At 38.0% G+C, this 19,659-nt stretch overlaps 1 protein-coding gene across 1 annotated transcript; it reads right to left on the bottom strand.

Annotated features, from left to right (window-relative positions):
• Positions 1–7,493: 7,493 nt before the first annotated feature.
• LOC306910040 (4-galactosyl-N-acetylglucosaminide 3-alpha-L-fucosyltransferase 9-like) lies at positions 7,494–12,576 on the bottom strand. The gene is made up of 2 exons (XM_079484252.1): positions 12,465–12,576; positions 7,494–9,517 (listed from the first exon to the last, which is right to left on the bottom strand). Exon 2 carries the CDS (start codon positions 9,490–9,492, stop codon positions 8,275–8,277), a length of 1,218 nt encoding a protein of 405 aa, XP_079340378.1. The 5' UTR covers positions 9,493–9,517; positions 12,465–12,576; the 3' UTR covers positions 7,494–8,274.
• Positions 12,577–19,659: the final 7,083 nt, after the last annotated feature.

Here is a 19,659-nt window from a genome sequence, read left to right as displayed (position 1 = left end):
TGAAATTGTCGTAATGTGACAAGACTAATCACAACTACGCAGTGCTTTCAACCACCTATTGTTTATTTTATGTTCAGACATATACACGCGCATACAAGCAGAAATTACATGTAGAGTTTATGAAAATACACAGTGACTGATGTCTATGGAAGCGTCGATAACAATGTTCTCAAATATAATTTTGACGGTATGTTTTATTCACATCAGATACACAGTATCTGCAATGTAAGCAATTGTTAAGATCGCACTATTCTTCTACCAAGCACTTACATTTGTGTATTTTGGCAGAAGTGGATGAATTTCTTGTGATGTAAATCCGACTGATCTCAGATCAGGGATCAAACATGGCAGTGCCCGCTTCGAGCTCAACTAACAAGATCATTATAGAGCTCCAGAGGTTGTCGTCACGCAATCTAAACTCCACCATTTTGGCAGGCATTCAGGAGAGGGCTAGAGCGGCTGTGACATTGATGTCCAAGGTGGTTGAACAATAATTTAAAACCAGACTGTTTTGACCTTACTATTTCAACATGGTGTACAGTTGCTGTGCACCAGGATGGCAGCCCAGGCGGAAGAAAGCAAAGGGGAAATAATTGTAATTTGATTTCACGAATGCTGTTTACTGTAAAGTTTCTCAAAGCGATTTAGCTGCGCTGGTTATGCAAACAAGGACGGCTAGAGTCGATTCTTATGAATATGTCACGCCCTGATTTTGCACTACATATCTAAAGAGGAAATCTTTTATTTGACAGACACCAACTGTCGTGTGTCCGTGAACGCTTTTGCACAATTCCATATGAAATGGATTTTACGAGGAAGGAACTTTTCACACGGGTTGATGTGATCATGGCACATTCTGTAGAAAAGTGGTGACTGGATGCTCCTTAACATATTACTGGATGTATCTCAAACCATTCCCTAGCTCATCTTCCCAGAGTGTGTCTAGCAACGGATCATTCACCCGGAAATAAAATGATCTTTTTAGTTCTTAGTTCTGTGGAACATGTTTAAGAAGAAAGTCTCAGATGTCCGTATAAGAAACTTGAGCTGATTGAGATACGAGATAAGGACAATCATTTGCTTCACGACAGTCTATTTGCCTAGTTTGATATGATGAATTATCTGAGCTAATCATTAATCTCTGTATTTCATATTATAACTACTAAGCTTGCAATGAATGTAAACAGAAAGAGTGAGCACTTGACAATAGCGCTTTTGCTGAGGTAGTTGTAACATTAGTTATCAGGATATAGTGCAGGTCCGGAATGCTATCCGTTCCTTTGTTGCATCAATACTCAAATCTGGCTCGCGGGAACCAACTTTCCTGCCGAGTTCAATGAAATACCTTTTTTTTAACATAGCACTTTTCACAATGTGCATTTTTCCGTAGCTGCTTTATAGGAGAAAAAAAGAAAAAACACAAAAAAGGTAAAACACAGCATAGATTATGGTGTTTATAGAACAAGCAAGATCATTCTCGTAAATGATATCTAATGTCAGCAGTCTCCCGTTGGTTTATTTAGCATATTTTGCATTAAGTGAATGCTTGGATGAAAAGATGTGTCTTTAATCTAGATTTAAATTGGGAGAGAGTGACTGCCCCTCGAATAGTATTGGGAAGGCTATTCCTATAGAGAGTTAAGGTGCTACGTATGAGAAAGCTTGACGTCCTTTGGTGGATTTAGTTATTCGAGGTGTTATCAAATGTCCGGGGTTTTGAGATAATAGAGAGCGTGATGGGTTGTAGTGTGATAGAAGCGCTGTTAGGTAGGGAGGTGCTAAACCGGTTAATGATTTATAATTAATTAAAAGAACTTTAAAGTCCATACGATACTTAATGGGTAGCCAGTGAAGGGTTGATAACATTGGGGTTATGAACTCTGGCAGCTTCTTTCTGAACTAACTGTAGTTTGTTTATTGATGATGCAGGACAACCACTGCATTACAGTAGTCAAGTCTTGAGTCACAAGTGCATGAATAATCTTCTCCGCGTCAGCAACGAATATTTTGGCAACATTTATAAAAAAATAGGCTATTTTTGTGACATTGAGATGTGATTTCCAAATGACAGGTTGCTGTCTAATATGTTTTTGTTGGAGTAACAGTGCAGCCTTCGATTTTCAGGTTATAATCCGAATTACTTCCGTCTGATAAGTAATATTTCTGTTTTATTAGAATTGAATAGAAGGAAATAACAAGTCGTGAGACAGATTTGAGGATTACTGCTTTGTTGAAACATGTTAAACGCACCCCGGGTGAATTATAGGGACCTGTTATGTTTAGTCTATTAAGTTTTGCTTTGTACCTATCTATGTCTTTTGAATTGAAGTGCACAGTGAACTTTGATGCTATTAAACTCATGCAGGTGCCATTCATTTCGTATTCGCTCCTTGCCTGCCAGTATGGTGGTGTAAAGAGAAGGGGTCACGTGATTGCTCTATAAAAGAGTTTAAACAACAAAACACATTCACATATTTGACAATTGGAATATCAAATATGTCATGACAGTTTGTGAAAATTTTGAGTAAAATAGGAAAATTATGTAAAAGCAATACATAAGTCACACAGCTGCTGTGGCTTTGCTGTGTCACATTATAAGTCACTGTTACACGAGATACCTTCTTAACGGTCGCCTTGGAAAAGGTAGTCCAACACTGTAACTAGTCAAACACTGAAACGGGTGTCGGGTGTAGCCAAGCTTCAGGAATATGGTTTCACAGCCAAAAGGCAGAAAAGTTGAAAAGCACTCTTGAGACTTTTGCACAAAAATAGCACTCTTTGGTCTTCAATGGTGGTGCTGTTACTTTTCTCTTTTTTTCTGTCAATTATTAAGAGTTTCAGAAAACATTGTTTGGTCCTATAAGATAAATAAAAACACTGAAAAGTTATGTAGATGGTTGATTTTTTGTCAAGGTAAGTATCATTTTTCAAAGATGATGTAGCTATTAAAATAAGCAAACTGGCAATATTAAAAAGGTAATTTAAAATATTAATCCAAAGTGTCGGTTATGACATGGCATGTTCACTGTTACACGAGATAAAAAGGAATGTCATCATTTAAAATGCAGTAAATGGCATATCTTTTGACCTGTTGTTATACAAGTGCTTTGTTGTTAGATTTTATTTTTATTGGAGCCAAATCTCAAACTTGTCCTATGGTGTGTGACTGTCTCAAGCAGTCAATCTAAACTTTTATAGATAAAAAAGAAAAGCATAAAAATGATAATGAATACATCATGCATCATTTTACGTTTAAGTGTCTACATTTTGTCACTGTAAACCATGTCCTGCAGGCAAATCCACAAACAACATACATTTGCTAAAAAGACTCCAATCAAGATCATGTTATTGAGGAACATGACGTGTGTACAGTTGTGTGCATTTTATGTCTCAAAATTGTTCAAATATTTCACTTTTTTGGAACCCCTATAAAAGTGTTAAGTTATGTTGTCCGGTGTTGTGACGCCCCGAAATTATATTTTTTATTTAAAAAACTATATGTTAAACTACATAATCATGGAAAACTAATCAAATTATTTTTGTTAACTGTGGTTGACACGTTAGCTAGAAACATTAAGGTCATTGGCTGAGACAGAAGGCTGAAACACAAGAGGAAAAGGTATTTTTAAGAGCATTTTAAACAATTTAATAATAATTGTTTAACTCATTTCTTATTAATTTTTGTGTAATTATTAGGTTAAGGTATTAGGGTAGGGTCATGTGATGGGATGTATCATAAGCCTGATATAAAATCAATGGAAGTCTATGGAATGCCCCCATTAAACATGGCAACCAGTGTGTGTGTGTGTGTGTGTGTGTAATAGATCCATTTCTACTGTCTCATATGTTTTGTATAATAGTGTGTTTTAATGTGGCCCTTCCATTCAATTTATGTATCATGAAAAACATGAATTAAACAAATAATGCATTGAATTGAATGTTGGTTATCTGGTTTAAAAAGGCTTCAATGGAGCAAGCATTTACACAACCGGCTATACTTGATTTATTCGAGATTTAATCTAAAACTCAGAAAAAGGGTTGAAGGTATGTTTTACTAAAAGGTGTGACTGTATCGACAGACCGTAGAAATATGAAATGTGCGAGAAGTACACAATGTTTCTGTTATGTTGTCATGTATAGCCTACTCGGAAGTCTTTTTTATTTCTGTTCGTGCTGGAGCAGTATCAGAAGTTGAGGACCACAACGTTTGTGGTCTGATCTGTTTGGTATTCCAGTGAATTTTAATTATTTTATATTTATCATTATTTTAATATTTGAAATTTGTTTACACTGTCCATCCAAAAAAATGTCTCACACTCTAATATTTCGTTGCTTCGATTACGGCACGCATTCGCCATGGGATTATTTAGATAAGCATCTGCAATGTATTGCCGTCCAGAGTTGCATTCATTTTTCACCATGATCTTGTATTGATGATGGGACAGTCTGACGGCTGCACAAAGTGTTCTCCAGCACATCCTAAAGATTCTCAATGGGTTTAAGGTCTGGACTCTGTGGTGGCCAATCCATGTGTGAAAATGATCTGAACCCTGAACCACTCCTTCACAGTTTGAGCCCGATGAGTCTTGGCATTGTCATCATGGAATATGCCCGTGCTTCAAGGAAGAAAACCCTGTTGATGGAATAACCTGGCCATCCAGTTTATTCAGGTTGTCAGCTGACCTCATTCTTTGGGCAGATAACGTTGCTGAACCTAGACTTCCAATCCAATGGGAGGCTCTGCTTAGTTTTATAGCTTGTGTAAAACGATGGGATGGGATTGCGATCCAAAGATCATATTCATTTTGAGAACAGTAATGTGAAAGTTGTGACGTTCGTAAAGTCCAAGCATTTCATTTTGAAACCCAACAACTGTGCTTTGTCAAAAAGATCTTTGTCTGTTAAACAATAGACTTAGACATAGAATACTGTACTCCACGTTTCAAACTCAATGATGTCTGGATCTCTCTCTCTCTCTCTCTCTCTCTCTCTGCGCCAAAGACATGAGTTTAATCATTTGCACACATGAGTCAATCCAAATGGTTATCTTGAGATTTAAATGTTCATCATATCATGAGCCCAAGGTGTGTTATCGTTTAATGTATTAAATGATCAGAAACCTTGTGTAGCGCTTTTTTAACTTTGTTGTATAGTTTCTTCATTAAGAATCAGCTTCAACATTTACATTTACATTTATTCATTTGGCAGATGCTGGACTGGTTCGACTGCACTGTATTGTTCAGTTTGTCAAGTGTTTATGTTGCTCTCCTGTGTGGATGGAATTTTGCTGGTGCTAGTCAATGGTAATATTTCACAAATTAAATAATTATATTATGTATATTTGTATTTATTTTCATATCATCTTTTTATGATTTGGCTTATCTAAATGTTTTTTATTTTGACAATGCATGTTTATTTTTGTTTGCTTGCCTGTTTGTTTATAGATGTTCGCTTGCATGCCTGCTGCGTTCAGTGTTTTTGTTGGATAGTTGGTTAGTATATTTTGTACGTTTTTCTATATTGGTAACACTTTACAATAAGGTTGTATTTGTTAACGTCTTACGCACTTAAAATCTGTAGGGAATACAATGTCAATGATGCTCTTGTTACTCCTTTCTTTTCAGTTTCAGTTCAATTTCCTCATTGTTTTGTTGATCTTCTGTTTATACGCACATAGAGTCACCCTAGAAGGCTCTGAAAACTTCGAACCCATCATTTTTTGCATTCACAGAGTCAGTTTGAATGCATTTGCTTACGACTCTACAGCTTTGGCAACAAGCTTCATCCGGGTTACTTTACACGTTTTGTACTCTCTTAATCAAAAGGTTCACCATTACAAGCATTCTTTTGAGTTATAGCTTATGATCACCAATGTAAATAATACTGCAATGTACATCCATAATTTAGTTAACATTAAAAAATTCTTTTAAAATGAAGGTCCTACACACTCAAAAAGGTGTTTAATAATAATAAATATAATTTTAGTAAATTCATATTGTTCATAAAGTGAACAATATGAAATGCATAAAAGTCATCAAATTCATAAAGTCATAACATTCATAAAGTACTGTGACACAAAACTGTGTTGTACTTACAACAATAGACACAGAGTCAATTCATGACAGATTGTTTTGTTTTAAAGTTTATCCTTTAAAGGTATTATTTTATTCAGTATAGCCTACACAAAATCTCCTTCTACATGTACAATTCAAGTTTATTTATATAGCACATTTTACAAAATTGCATTGTTTCTAAGCAGCTTTACAGGATAAAGAAAACACAAAAAGTGGGCAAATAAGTATAAAAAATAAGTATAAGTTTAAAGAGTACAAACATTGCCTTCTCAAAAAGGCAGTAAATTACTTTCCCACTCATTCTCCTTCAAAACTTCTTCCTGGTGGAACATTCTTTCTAACTCAGTCCGGTCAACCACATTTCTCACAACTTTCAAAAAACTTGACAGATAAATGAAAAGAAAAAGAATGACTCAACCCTTTCTCTCAACAGGTATTGTTCTGGCTTCGGCTGAAACTAGTAACTTATTATCATTGCTCATGTTACGTGTTATTTTATGGCTTTGCTTGTTCATTTTTTCTTGTTATCGTGGTTTAAGACAGCAGCATCTCTAGTCTGTCATTAGAGAAAATGTATTTAAACCCATAACATACCGTGATTGGTTGTGTATATACTGGTGTCTATGATACACTTTCAGATATTTCCTCCAATGTGTTCTTTGAACTTGTAACTTTTTTTGTAAACGTTTTGAATGAAATAAAACAAACAGTGTTTCATGCATTCTGACTTTTTTACACTGTAAAATGTGCTGGCTTCTCATGCTTGACATGATCAACTTGACAAAACTTATAGCGCGGTGTTTCTGTGCCCCCAGTGTTCACATAGGTTTCTAAAAGTTTTTTTCAAACATGAAATTCTCTTGCGTAACAACTTTTCTTAGTTCCTTATTGGACAATTCTGAAAGGGAGAGATGAAAGGGCAGGCCCACGCGGCAACCAGGGAGAGCGGGAAAAGGAGCATGCGCACACGTAAACCAGCTGGCGCAAGAGAAAGAGAGCACTGCATTCGCGAAGTTCCGCTGTGTTTGTTTGTTCTCCGCATTTTGGTGAGAAATGTTATATAAAAGGTGGATCGCTTGAAACTGATAGATGGAGCGGTCCCAGCACTTAAAGATGCCGGTCATGAACTTAGTCAAACTGAGTCATTCAGGTATGTCTGTGATTTGTTGGCAGTCGGCGTGTACGTGCACAATGTAAACAACACAAACTTATAGCGAATCAACAGTCATTTTCTGAAATAATCATAAAACTGTATCCGTCCTTCATAAATGTATGAAAACTAAAGACTCTTCGTACTCAACAGTTACTCGTGATTAATATAAGATTGGCAGAAACTGCGTGTTACGTCCGCTTTAATATTTCTGGGCCTGACCACATAGGTACATTACATGAAAGGAATGAACAACACATACACAACAATAACACAATCAATATTTATTTCTGACATTTCGTCTTGTCAGCAGCAGCAGAACAGAGACAGACCGTTGGAGAATAACTTAAAAATATGTGTATATCATTGGCTGGATTAGTTGTACACTGTCGTTGCTTGGCACACGCTAGATCATGGGGCACTAACAGAAGACTTCAAGACTGGCTCAGATCCTAATGGCTCACTCATAAGAAATATATACCAGCACCAAAATAAAAAATAAATATATTAAATTTAATTCATGTTCTTAAAATATATATAGTAATAAATAAGGACAAAAGTATTGATCAACATGTTTATCTATTCTAGTAATTGCCAAAATACCATACAATACCACCGCTCCCCGGACAGCAGGCCAAACAAGCATATTGCCACGCAATCACAACATCAAATTTGACAAATAACAATTGTAAGAATGACTTCAGTTTCTAAAAAAATCTGTTTTTACAGATTTATATGTGATATAAACAAGATACATTCTTTTACAGTTTATTTTTGAAATACGGTAAAAAACTATAAAATTACAAAAAAGTAAAAAAATAATTTATATATATCCTTATATCCCATAATTTTATAGGGAAAATGTAATTTTACGGGATATTTCTGTTTTTCCATTGTTTTACAGAATTGTTTTTACAGTGTAATCAGCTTTGCCAACCACCTGTACAGGCTTGATCATAACGCTATACCTCCAGCAGTGTTCAAAACCAGCTTCACCAGAAACAAAACAACACACACACGTGGTTCCCTCCCTGACCCATCTGCATATCCTTAAACGAACCACCACCCATTGAGATCCTTCACCACTTTGTAGTTCTTAAACTTTCTTATATGTTCGCAGGTCCGACAGGAATGTTCTAGACCAAAACTGCCTTCCGTTGCAATAAAATTCTTTTTCCAGTTATAGTGCTGCATATATAGGTCATCGTTTTGGTCCAAACTTTTCAGATGATCCGCCAGTTCTTTTGGGGTCTTGAAGTCGTCTATGTGGATGAATGCTCCACTTGGGATATACTGCTCGTAGTTCTCTCTGGGCGGGCCAAGAACCACAGGAACTGTGCCAATAATTAGAGGCTTGAACAGCTTTTCCGTTATGTAGTCTTTATGAATGGAATTCTCAAAGGACAGGTAGAATTTACAACTCGCCATGGTCTTCCAATAATCATCGTAACTAATACGTCTGTTGAAGTGTCCACCATAGCCTTCGACTGCGATATGCTTTGAAAACTCATTAAAGAATCCGCTCCGTCGATAGTTGGGATTCCAGTTGCTTACTATCCAGCATACTAATTTATCTTTTTTGGGGATTGTGTAATTTAACTCCACACCCTTGGTCTGATCAAATGAACCGTACTGCACTGGGATATCCGAATCTCGGCGGTAACTCGAAGTCAAATTGAACATCTCCTTCAGGCTAGGAAATTTTGGTGAATGGGTTGGAGACTCCATATTCCACCAAACCCATTTCTGGAAGACGGGTCGTGGTTGTTGCGGAATGTTGGATAGATCCCCTCTGATGTCTCTATGATGAATCATAACACCGTCAGCTTGGTCATACAGGTTTCTGTCGGCTGTTATATGACAGCCGTCAATGTTGTATCTGGTACAGGGTGCTATAGTGAAAGGGGCACCAAAAGGCCACATCCAGATTAAAATAATGGTCTCTGGATCGCTCTTTGCTGTAGTCAGTTTTGTAGCTGTTGTAGTTGTAGGTGGTTTTCGCATTGTCGTTGTTCTGGGGTGTCGTACTTGCTTCGTCTCCGAGTCTCCTTTGCAGTTGTTGATAGAGTCATTTTGAGTATAGTTCTCCATTTTAAGAAGACGGAGGCAAAGTTCTGTACTGACATTATTAGTTATGACCAGAGCAGCAGGACATTTAAACCAAGTTCTGGTTGGTTCGTGGTACATGCAGAATATTGCCACGAAACATCCCAACACAACTAAGGAGATGAGCAGGCTTTGGGTTTTGGATGTAGATTTGGGCATCATCTTTATCCTTCACTAGATAAATACACTGTAAAAAATGAAATTACACTTTGTTCAGTATGCTGTACTTTTTACGTTACAAATATTAGGAATTATTCATAATTGTGAGTCAGTGTAAAAATACATGTTAGTTCAACAATATTGTCCCAAATGTTGCAGCAACGTTAAGCAAAGTTGCACAAACCAATTTCTTTTGTTGAACAACAGAAGTTGAGAATATAATTGTTGGCGCATACGATCCAATATGATCCAATTGCAAACACGGGGTACCCTGCATCTTCACCACGTTGTCTGGCTGCCATGTTGGAATGCTGCTTTTTCCATCAACGTTAAGACCCGAGTAATTTTTTATTTGATGCATCCAAAATGATGGGTATGAATATAATTTTGTATATAGCAGAAGTTACAAGGCATATCATCTATTTATATTGTTTATAAAGTCTAAACTCAAATGTTGGTACGCATTTATCATTCTGAATTTAAAAATTCATTAGCATTAATTTCTACAGTTTTAAATCAAGTTGAATGTTTGGTGTAAAACCTGTGTTATATAAGCAGAATTTTATTTTGTTTTTAACTTCTAGCGGAGGTTTGATGTAAAGACAGGCTTTAATGTGACGTAACTGTTACGTTAAACTTTTTAAACTAATTTTCGTCAAAGAAGTAAACCATTGGAAACCGATTGAAGTGGAACAATGTTTGTTTGGATAACGTTACATTTAAAACATGATACGTTTCAGATCCTGACTTACAACACTTATTATGCTCATATTACGCTGTTACGCCTGCAGCGTAAGTAAGTCATTGTACAAGATAGTTTCAGCAAGAAAATAGCCAACATGACCGAAATTAAGAGCTATTCTGTTTGTCACCTACACTTTGAAATTGTCTTCTGCCGTTGGTTATGTCTCAAGGTGGAGTCAAATTTCTTATTTTTATGAGAGTGTTAACAAGCGATCTGTTTATGTATGTTGTATGTACAATAAAAAAGGCTAAGTTTGAGTCTGTGGTGCTATACAGCCTCTTTGTACTGCTAAGGAGGGAGTTCATGCAGCAGGTGTCGTCTTCATGCAAATTCAGATCGTCTTTTGACATCAGGTATCGCGAGAGCGATTCGAGAACAGTGTGCTACACATGTATTTTGGCGTCATGTACTGATCGGTCTGCGCAGCATCATATTGGAAAAATATGCATTTAGATAACAGTAAATGTGTTCTCAACATTGTACTTCATAAGTTTTACAACTGTTAATAAAATGCATTTGTCATTAACAGATATGTGAGGAACTTTTAGGGATCACCAATAAAGACCTTATCGGAGTCCACATCTAAGCTCCCGAGACTATACAGAGCCTTAAGAGGAGCTTTCAGACGGGAAATGGAAGTTAATAGTTGTTTCATAACTGAACTCTTTTGAGGGTTAGATCCTTTTTTTACACATTTTTTTACATGTATAAATGTCTTTGCTCTGCTAAACTCAGTAACTCAGAATGTCAGTAACCAAAAAGATCTCAGGCCCCCGCCCCCTCCTCTCCCACACGCGTCGCATATTTTTTGGAAATAATCGTACAGCTGTATCTGTCTTTTATAAATGTGATCAAACTAAACACTGCGGATATTTGACGGGTGCGATACTATTTTGTAAATACTCAAGATTAACATGAGATATACAGAAACTGTCTGAGTTAGGGCCGCTTTAAGGGTCGTCTGTTATAATCACTGTTAGATTGGTATTGTGTATACCGATTCTAATGTAGAATTCCTTTCCTTTCTAATGTATTATTGTTTGTGTAAAAGGAAATTCAGGATGGGACAAGAGGTATGTCTCCGCAACAGTATTTTGGGATAACCTTTTGCCTTTCCTTTGTCGGAAAAACCTGAAAATCAGCTTGTGTGGATGCACTTAGCATGTCTTGAATTAAATGTGTTACAGGTGTTCATTTAAATTTAGACTGCAATGAGAATTTTGACAATCTCTAACAATTTCGCAATGTCACACTTGAAAATAAAAATAAAATTACAAAGGAACATGTTTGTCCATTTCTCTACAATACTTCATTTTGCTAATTACAATTTATGATCCACACAACAGAAATGTTACAATTGGCTGAACAACAGTAATTGGTGTATCTTTATTAGGAAAACAAGACGATCAGCCTTGCACAAACAAACTAATTTAAGTTGGCTTAACAAAGTATCATTACTTTTAATAATTATATAATATAAGTAGAATCAACTCAAAAACTTACATCGTTTTTTACGTTAGCTCAACTATTTAATTTTGACCATTCAGAAGTTAATGAGACATTTAGAGACAATGTCTGTCGAGATTTGTGTCAGGATGAACCTGTTTAGTCAGTCAGGTTATATGTAAGATAGGGGAAGTATCAATGTTACACATAGAATGGGTTAAAATAAAGAATTAACATCTTTCTATACATGGTAGAAATAATTTAAGTTGAATGAATTGGACATTTGAACTCGGTTTTAAAAATATAGAAAAATGCATATCTAAAAAATGTCATTGTAAAAGTACTTGGCTATATTTGAAAACAACGTCTTCACATTTACATAAAAATGTATTTATTGTTATAGTGTCAGTGTTTGTTAGCCTATATTTGCATTTTGTGACCATGCCAAAGTAATTATTTTGTTATTTACTGTAATAAAGCCATTACTTAACGTAAATAACATTCTGTGAAAATATCATTTAGGTATCTTTGATATTGAACGAGCAAGGTCACGTCAAAGAGTGAAATCATAGTGAAATTAATGATTGAATCGCGAAAGTTTAATATATGTCCATTGCGAAATTACTTTGCGAGTACGGTCGTCTTTTTTCCACCTTGGATTTGCTGAATCAGGTTTATGCTCCAAATTAAAACAATAAACACACAAATAATAATAATAATCACACAAAAAACTGCGTTTTACTTATTTTTGTAATAAAACAGGCAAAAAAGTCGTGTCACCTACCTCTGTTTCAGGAAATCTATTCCTGGTGTCACGTTAAACAATGGTGCCAGCGAGCGTCAGGTGTGTCCGTGGAGTGCGTTCTCCTCCCAATTGCTTGACGTCCCGGTCAAGTGGGCTGTATCATGGTTTGCATGTATTAAAATACCTGTCTACACACCTCGCAGCCATCTTTGTTGCCACTACATTCTTCGTGTCAGAAAACACGATCAATCATCTTAAAGCGCAGAAATCAAAGTGTTTACTATAAGAAAATCTAATGGACATTTACGGCGAGTTATGGATGGATAGAAATTGCATTTTGCCTCTTCCACGGGTATAAAAATGTCAAAGATAGACTCAAACTATTGTAAATGATGTCAAAATTGTTACTTTTATTTTTTGCTACAAATCTCAACGTACAATATGGAGCTTCTAAACCCAAAAATTAAAATATTTGTCAACATTCTCTTATACGAAAACTATATTTATTCTGATATTTATTCTTTGTTAAAGTTACTTGTGCAGTGATAATTCTTAATTCAATTTGCGATTTATAATAATAATATCATAATTAGTTTTGATTTACTCAATCATTTTAATAATCACTTATCCAATAATAATCTTTCTGTGCCATTTCAACATATTTTAAGCCACGGTTGGATCAAATGTAGACATACCCATATTACTGAACCAGCTTTTGGGTGTGTTCAAATTACGACTCAACTATTTTGTTGCAAAATGCATTTAGCCTTTTCTTCTTTCTGTCTCTTTCAAACAGGTGCGGTCAGGTATAAAACATGCAGGCAACTTCCCTCTTGTGCGAACCGGACAAATGTAAATGATCGGGTTTCACTAGGTAAGGCAGTGAGTGGAAATGTACACCCGTTTATTTACGTTAATGTACGTGATGCATGTAAAATACAAGCACATGCGCCATTGCGTCTCGATTTATAGAAATGCAAACCGCATCCGACACGAGCTCAGCAGTGCACCTCGCATTTACTGCGTAATACATGTAACAGATTAAAAGGTCTGTTAAATATAAATCAAATTTAGATTTCCGGCCACACCAACACAGCGAGAACGACACATAGAAATAATAAAACACTATTTTTATATATATTTCTTAAGTTAACTTTAAAATGACAATATTAAAATGACATCTCTTCCAAGACCCAGGGATGTAGTAGCCTAAAGTCAGGGTTTGTCTAAGGTTCTGTCCCAGGGTGAACAATACCCAAATCCATTCCCGTCTGGATTTAGCTCAGTGTTTCCTCTGTCAGCAGGACTTGGAGTAGATAACGTGTTGTTGCGCTGCTTCCTTGCACTTCACGTGGGTCCATCAACAATACTGCCGTATCTGCTGCTCCACCGCTGACCACCGCACCTGGCACCTTCACAAAAATAAGCATTAACTACAACGGGTCTTCAGCTCAATACTAAAAACTAACACACGCATCAGTGTGGAAGAAAATGACCACTTCCCTTTAGTCTGAGGTTTTGTGAGCGTTGACACTGTGAGATCTGTGAGTCAGCTCCACCAAAGCAAAGGGTTTCCAGTCAGCCACAGCGCTTTACAGCGTTTACAGGTGACAATCAGTGTTTGTCATTACAGTTTGTGAAAGAGGGAAACCGTGCTATTAAGTGTCCAGCAATATCACAGAAAACAATATAATAAACCAATCCACCACAAACCAAAGAAAAACACAGCAAACTTATATAAAATCAGAGGAAAATCACTATATATATATATATATATATATATATAAATCAGTCAAAATTTCCAAAATAAAGTAAGGTTACCCATCAATCACACCGCTCCACTTGTTGTATCACATGACACTCCTCCCCCCTTTAACAGTTGTCGTCCGACAAAGTCTCAGTGTCCATACCTGTCTGGGGGCCTACCCCTATTTTGTCTCTGGGACCTACGCAGGGGTGATCCATCTCCTGGCTCAGGTCCCACAATAGGCGCTACTGGGTCATCTTCCATTGGAACTGCAGGAGGGGCACATGCTATGGGCACAAGGGTTAATGGCATAAAAGGCCCAGGATGCCAGGCATTCAAATAATTGGGGTTCACCGTTTCAGTCTCTGGGGCTTGTTGAGGCTCCTCGGGGGGGTTGAAAAAGCAAGGCCTTAAGTGATTACGATGAATTGTCCTGATGGGGCCTTCTTTTCCTTCAGGCTTGATCTGAAAAACGGGCATACCTGGACGCAGTTGGTCAATAACCACATAGAGTTGGGGCTGCCAGTGTGGCGCCAATTTCCCTTGTTCTCTGCGACGGAAGTTGCGCAAAAGCACACGCTCTCCGGGCAACAAGGCGAGGTTCTTTGTTTTCCGATCATACCTGACCTTGTCCCGCATTCTGCTTTCTCTGGTTTTTGCTGCCACCTGTCATGTCGGCTCTCTGTAGAGTCTGGTTATGCATGTTGAACCCAACCTTCCAAGTCCTGTCTTTGGGTCAGTGGTGGCGCACTGACAGCAGTTTCCACGGGCAGGCGGGCGTGTCGGCCAAACATGACAAAGTGTGGGGTCAGTCCAGTGGTCTCGTGAGGGGTGTTGTTATACATCTGCAAAAGAGTCGGCAAGTGATCTGGCCACCTCAGTTGGTCTTCTGGACTCAATGTTCCTAAAAGAGACAGAACCGTCTTGTTAAACCTTTCGCAGGCCCCATTTCCTTGGGGCCTATAGGGTGTGGTTCGGACTTTGACACACCCATACAGACTGCACAGCTGTGCCACCATGGTTGACTCAAAGGCTGCTCCTTGATACGAGAGGATTCGTTCTGGACATCCCCATGGCTGGATGAGGTGGCGCCAAAGGGCACGTGTCGTTGTGGCTGCTGTCTGGTCTTTTGTAGGGACAGCCCATCCGTACTTTGAGAAAAGGTCAGTTATTACCAACAGGTAAGGATAAGTGTCTCCATGCCTACCAAGGGACAAATAGTCAATTGAAACGGTTTCCAAAGGGTATGATACAAAAATAGGCACCAAGGGTGCCCTTAGCTCTGGTCCTCTTTTCTGTTGAGTGCAAATTGCACATTTGGATGCCCATTCTTGTAAGTCCGCACCCAGCCTGGGCCAGTAAAAGGTTTTTCTCAACAAGCCCTCAATCTTGGCTATTCCCATGTGGCCTGAGGCATTGTGATACTTCTCCCACAACTCATGAGTCTTGTCTGAGGGAACCACTATTTGGTTGAGGCTCAACCTGGTATGCCGCTCTTGGGCCCTCCGCTGTAACACACCCTCCTGGATGTGTAGTCGACTCCATTCCCTTAAGAGACGTTTTGTCACAGGCAGGCACGCTCTCCTCTCCTCGGCTCCTGGAAAATAATTTCCAACCACCCAACCCTTAATTTGGGCCACCGTCGAGTCTTTCTCCTGCAAATCTTTCCAAGTCTTGGCTTCCGTACAGGCTTCTGACTCCACCGCGGCCATCTCCACTTGGGCCAGTCGGTCAGATCCTGTTTCCAGCGGTAACCTGGACAAAACATCAGCATTACGATTGGAAGCACCAGGGCGATACTTAAGTTCAAAGTCAATATTCGCTAGCTGTGCTGCCCACCGCTGTTCTGTTGCCCCCAAGTGTGCAGTGTTCAGATGGACCAGGGGGTTATTATCTGTAAAGGCCAGAAATGTATTGCCCCACAAATAGTCTTTAAACTTTTCGGTGACAGCCCATTTAAGGGCTAGGAACTCCAGTTTAAAAGAACTGTAGTTTTGGTCATTCCTCTCGGTGGGGTAAAGGCTCCTACTGGCATAAGCTCCAACTCTCTCTCTGCCATCTTGTAGCTGTGCTAACACAGCCCCCAAACCTCCCAGACTGGCATCAGTGTAAAGATGAAAGGGTTTTGAGAAGTCTGCATATGCCAAGATTGGTGCACTCACCAGAGAAGTCTTCAAAGAATCAAATGCCATCTGGCAGTCTGGGGTCCAGTTAATGCAGCATTTCCTCTCCGCATACTAGCAGAACCTACTAACTCCTGCCAGGGATGTAGTAAAATCAGGGTTTGTCTAAGGTTCTGTCCCAGGGTGAACAATACCCAAATCCAGTCCCGTCTGGATTTAGCTCAGTGTTTCCTCTGTCAGCAGGACTTGGAGTAGATAACGTGTTGTTGCGCTGCTTCCTTGCACTTCACGTGGGTCCATCAACAATACTGCCGTATCTGCTGCTCCACCGCACCTGGCACCTTCACAAAAATAAGCATTAACTACAACGGGTCTTCAGCTCAATACTAAAAACCAACACACGCATCAGTGTGGAAGAAAATGACCACTTCCCTTTAGTCTGAGGTTTTGTGAGCGTTGACACTGTGAGATCTGTGAGTCAGCTCCACCAAAGCACAAGGTTTCCAGTCAGCCACAACGCTGAGGGAGAATAAAATTATCACGCCAGTCCACAGCAGCACTCAGCACATCCGTCCATCCAGAGCCTTTCTTCCCCTGGTAAGAGATCTTGCCTCCTATTTATTTGGGATGGTCTGTTCAGATGGCCAATGAAATAGTTGATTTGATCAGTGTTTCTCATTACAGTTTGTGAAAGAGGGAAACCGTGCTATTAAGTGTCCAGCAATATCACAGCAAACAATATAATAAACCAATCCACCACAAACCAAAGAAAAACACAGCAAACTTATATAAAATCAGAGGAAAATCACTATATATATATAAAAATCAGTAAAAATTTCCAAAATAAAGTAAGGTTACCCATCAATCACACTGCTTCACTTGTTGCATCACATGACATACACTCAAGCCAACTAATTCACTAACAAAGATATCGCTTGAATTTCGTTTAGAAAAATAATGTTGCGTTTCAACACTGGCACACATTTTGCACTCTTCCTATCTAGTATAATAATTTTACAAATGTAGATTTCAGTTTATTCTTATATGGAAACTTCAATAACCGCGTTCCAGAAGTATCGGTTAAGGTGGGACATGTCCTACATCCAAAGAGAAACATAAGGGCTTGTTCAAATGACCACACTTGTGGTTGTAACACAACACCGACAGATGAACGACGCCACTCGTGAACTGAAGTGAACAGGAGGTTTTAATGCAAACGTGAATCCAACAGAAGGTAAGCATGGTAACATCCATGAAAACCGGTTAATCCAATAAGCCTACAAAGTAAACTGGGTATCATCCACACGAACGCAGGGTCGGAACCAGTGAACAGACCTGACAATCACTGGGTCAAAAACACGGGGTTATTATTGCCCAGGGTGATGGGAAGCAGGTGCGGTTGTAATCAAGGGGTTAAATGGCAGCAATGGATTATGGGGTGTGTAGTCCATGGTGCTAAAAGTCCGTGGGAACGTGTGAACCGGGGAAGTGCTCCTTACACCGGTGTTGTGCTACGTTCTTTCCCACCTCAAAACCGGAAACAAAGTTAGTAACATTAAAACATCGCTGTTACTAATGATTTGGTAACATATAAACATATTGGTGGTTCTTGTTAGAGCTGTCTTAACTGAAATTATATTTACATTTAGTCATTTAGCAGACGCTTTTGGGTCATACGGAAATGTCAATTTTTCTGTCCCTAGCCTTTACAGAAATATTACACTTGAAAAACACTTTAGGGTTAAAACATTTTTATATTTTAAAATGAAACAATATGTTATTTGAACAATTACACCTTCTTGAGCAATCAATTTGGCAATATTTGATTTTTATCCATTAATTAGAATTCCAAGCACCACAGAAGTGCTCTTCCCCACAGTCATGTACAGAGGGAAAATGCTTTATTTTGAGGTCAAAAACAGTTTTCTTCCATTTAAAATACAATAATGTGTCCATAACTATCAAATATATTATGTAAATTACATTAAAAAACTAAATGCTAAATAAATATTATAAAATATATAATGAAAGTAGTGGTCCCCTGGAGTTGTGTCACTGGTGTTACCGTTTAACAAAAAAGCTCCTATCTTTAAATAAAAATCACACTGAAGACATCACTTGACTTCCTTTTTCAATTTCCTGGAGATCTATGAAGAGAAGCCCATGGTAAGTCCACTATCTCTTTTCAATTATCAGAAATCTTCTCATTTATCTCATGATTTCATATGAAGCTTTTAGTCAAAGTCACTGGTATGACCTCCTTTATTGTTTGGGAATTGTAAAAAAACTAGAATACAAATGGATTCAACTACTTAATTTAGTGAGTATACTGTGGTTTGATACCTTGCAGCAGCCATTTTGTAAAATGCAGTTTTCATGAAAATTGTCACTGGTGTTACTGTCACTGATGTCACCTTCCTTATGTGTAACAGCAGTGAAGATCAGTAACACCAGTGACTCCCTTTTATAGATAAACTATTCGTTTAGTTCTTTTGCATAAAATAGCACTAAATCACAGTGCGATTCTAACTTTTCTCAGTCATCGTTAATCCTCCTTTGGTCAGGTATTTCTAAATTGAGGGTATGGCTAAACTGAGTGCAGCTGAGAAACAGCGACTATACAGAAAGCGTAGGGATGCTGATCCTGAACGCAGAGCATTTGCAGAAAAGCAAAAAGGGCCATGACATTGACACACAAAAAAGAAAGAGAATAAGTGATTTGAGTGAAAGGGTGAAGAGATATGAGCGAAAGGCATGGAGGGTCCGTCAGCAAAGATGCAGGCAAAGAGTCAGAATAGAAGCATTGACACCCCCATCATCACCAGATAGATCACCCAGCGTTTCAAGGTACAAAACTTCTCTCTAGTCACATCTGGATTTGCTTCCCTGGCTATTCACACCAATATCATCTCACATAAGCTTTTCACGAACTCCTTCCCTATCACCTTTTCTTCACATCCACACACACACACAGAAAAAGAGAGACACATACTTAGACATACAGAGAGAGCAAGAGAGGGTTAAATGAGTGAGAACTTTTTTTCAAGAAAGTATTTTGCTTTAAAGCCTAATTCTTAAGTGTAGTAGAATTCAATGAAATCATTGCTTGTTTAAAACTGTTTTTCAAATATTTTCATTGTTATAGCAAATACATGGTTGCGCAATTGAACTAACATCATTCAGTCACACTTTTAACAAACCTGATTAAAATAAATGAAACATAATCTCCTTATTAGTTAGATTATCATTAATTTTCTGTACCTCTGACTGCATGTACTGAATTTTTGTATATTATTTTTTATAATATTTCATAAACACTTTTAATATTGCTAAAAAAGAAAGGTAACACCAGTGACACATTTTT

Source organism: Barbatula barbatula (genome assembly GCF_947034865.1).
Source record: "Barbatula barbatula genome assembly, chromosome: 21".
NCBI classification, from domain to species: Eukaryota; Metazoa; Chordata; class Actinopteri; order Cypriniformes; family Nemacheilidae; genus Barbatula; species Barbatula barbatula.
The sequence above is the reverse complement of the archived record's forward strand: the minus strand, read 5'-3'. Positions and strand labels throughout refer to the sequence as shown.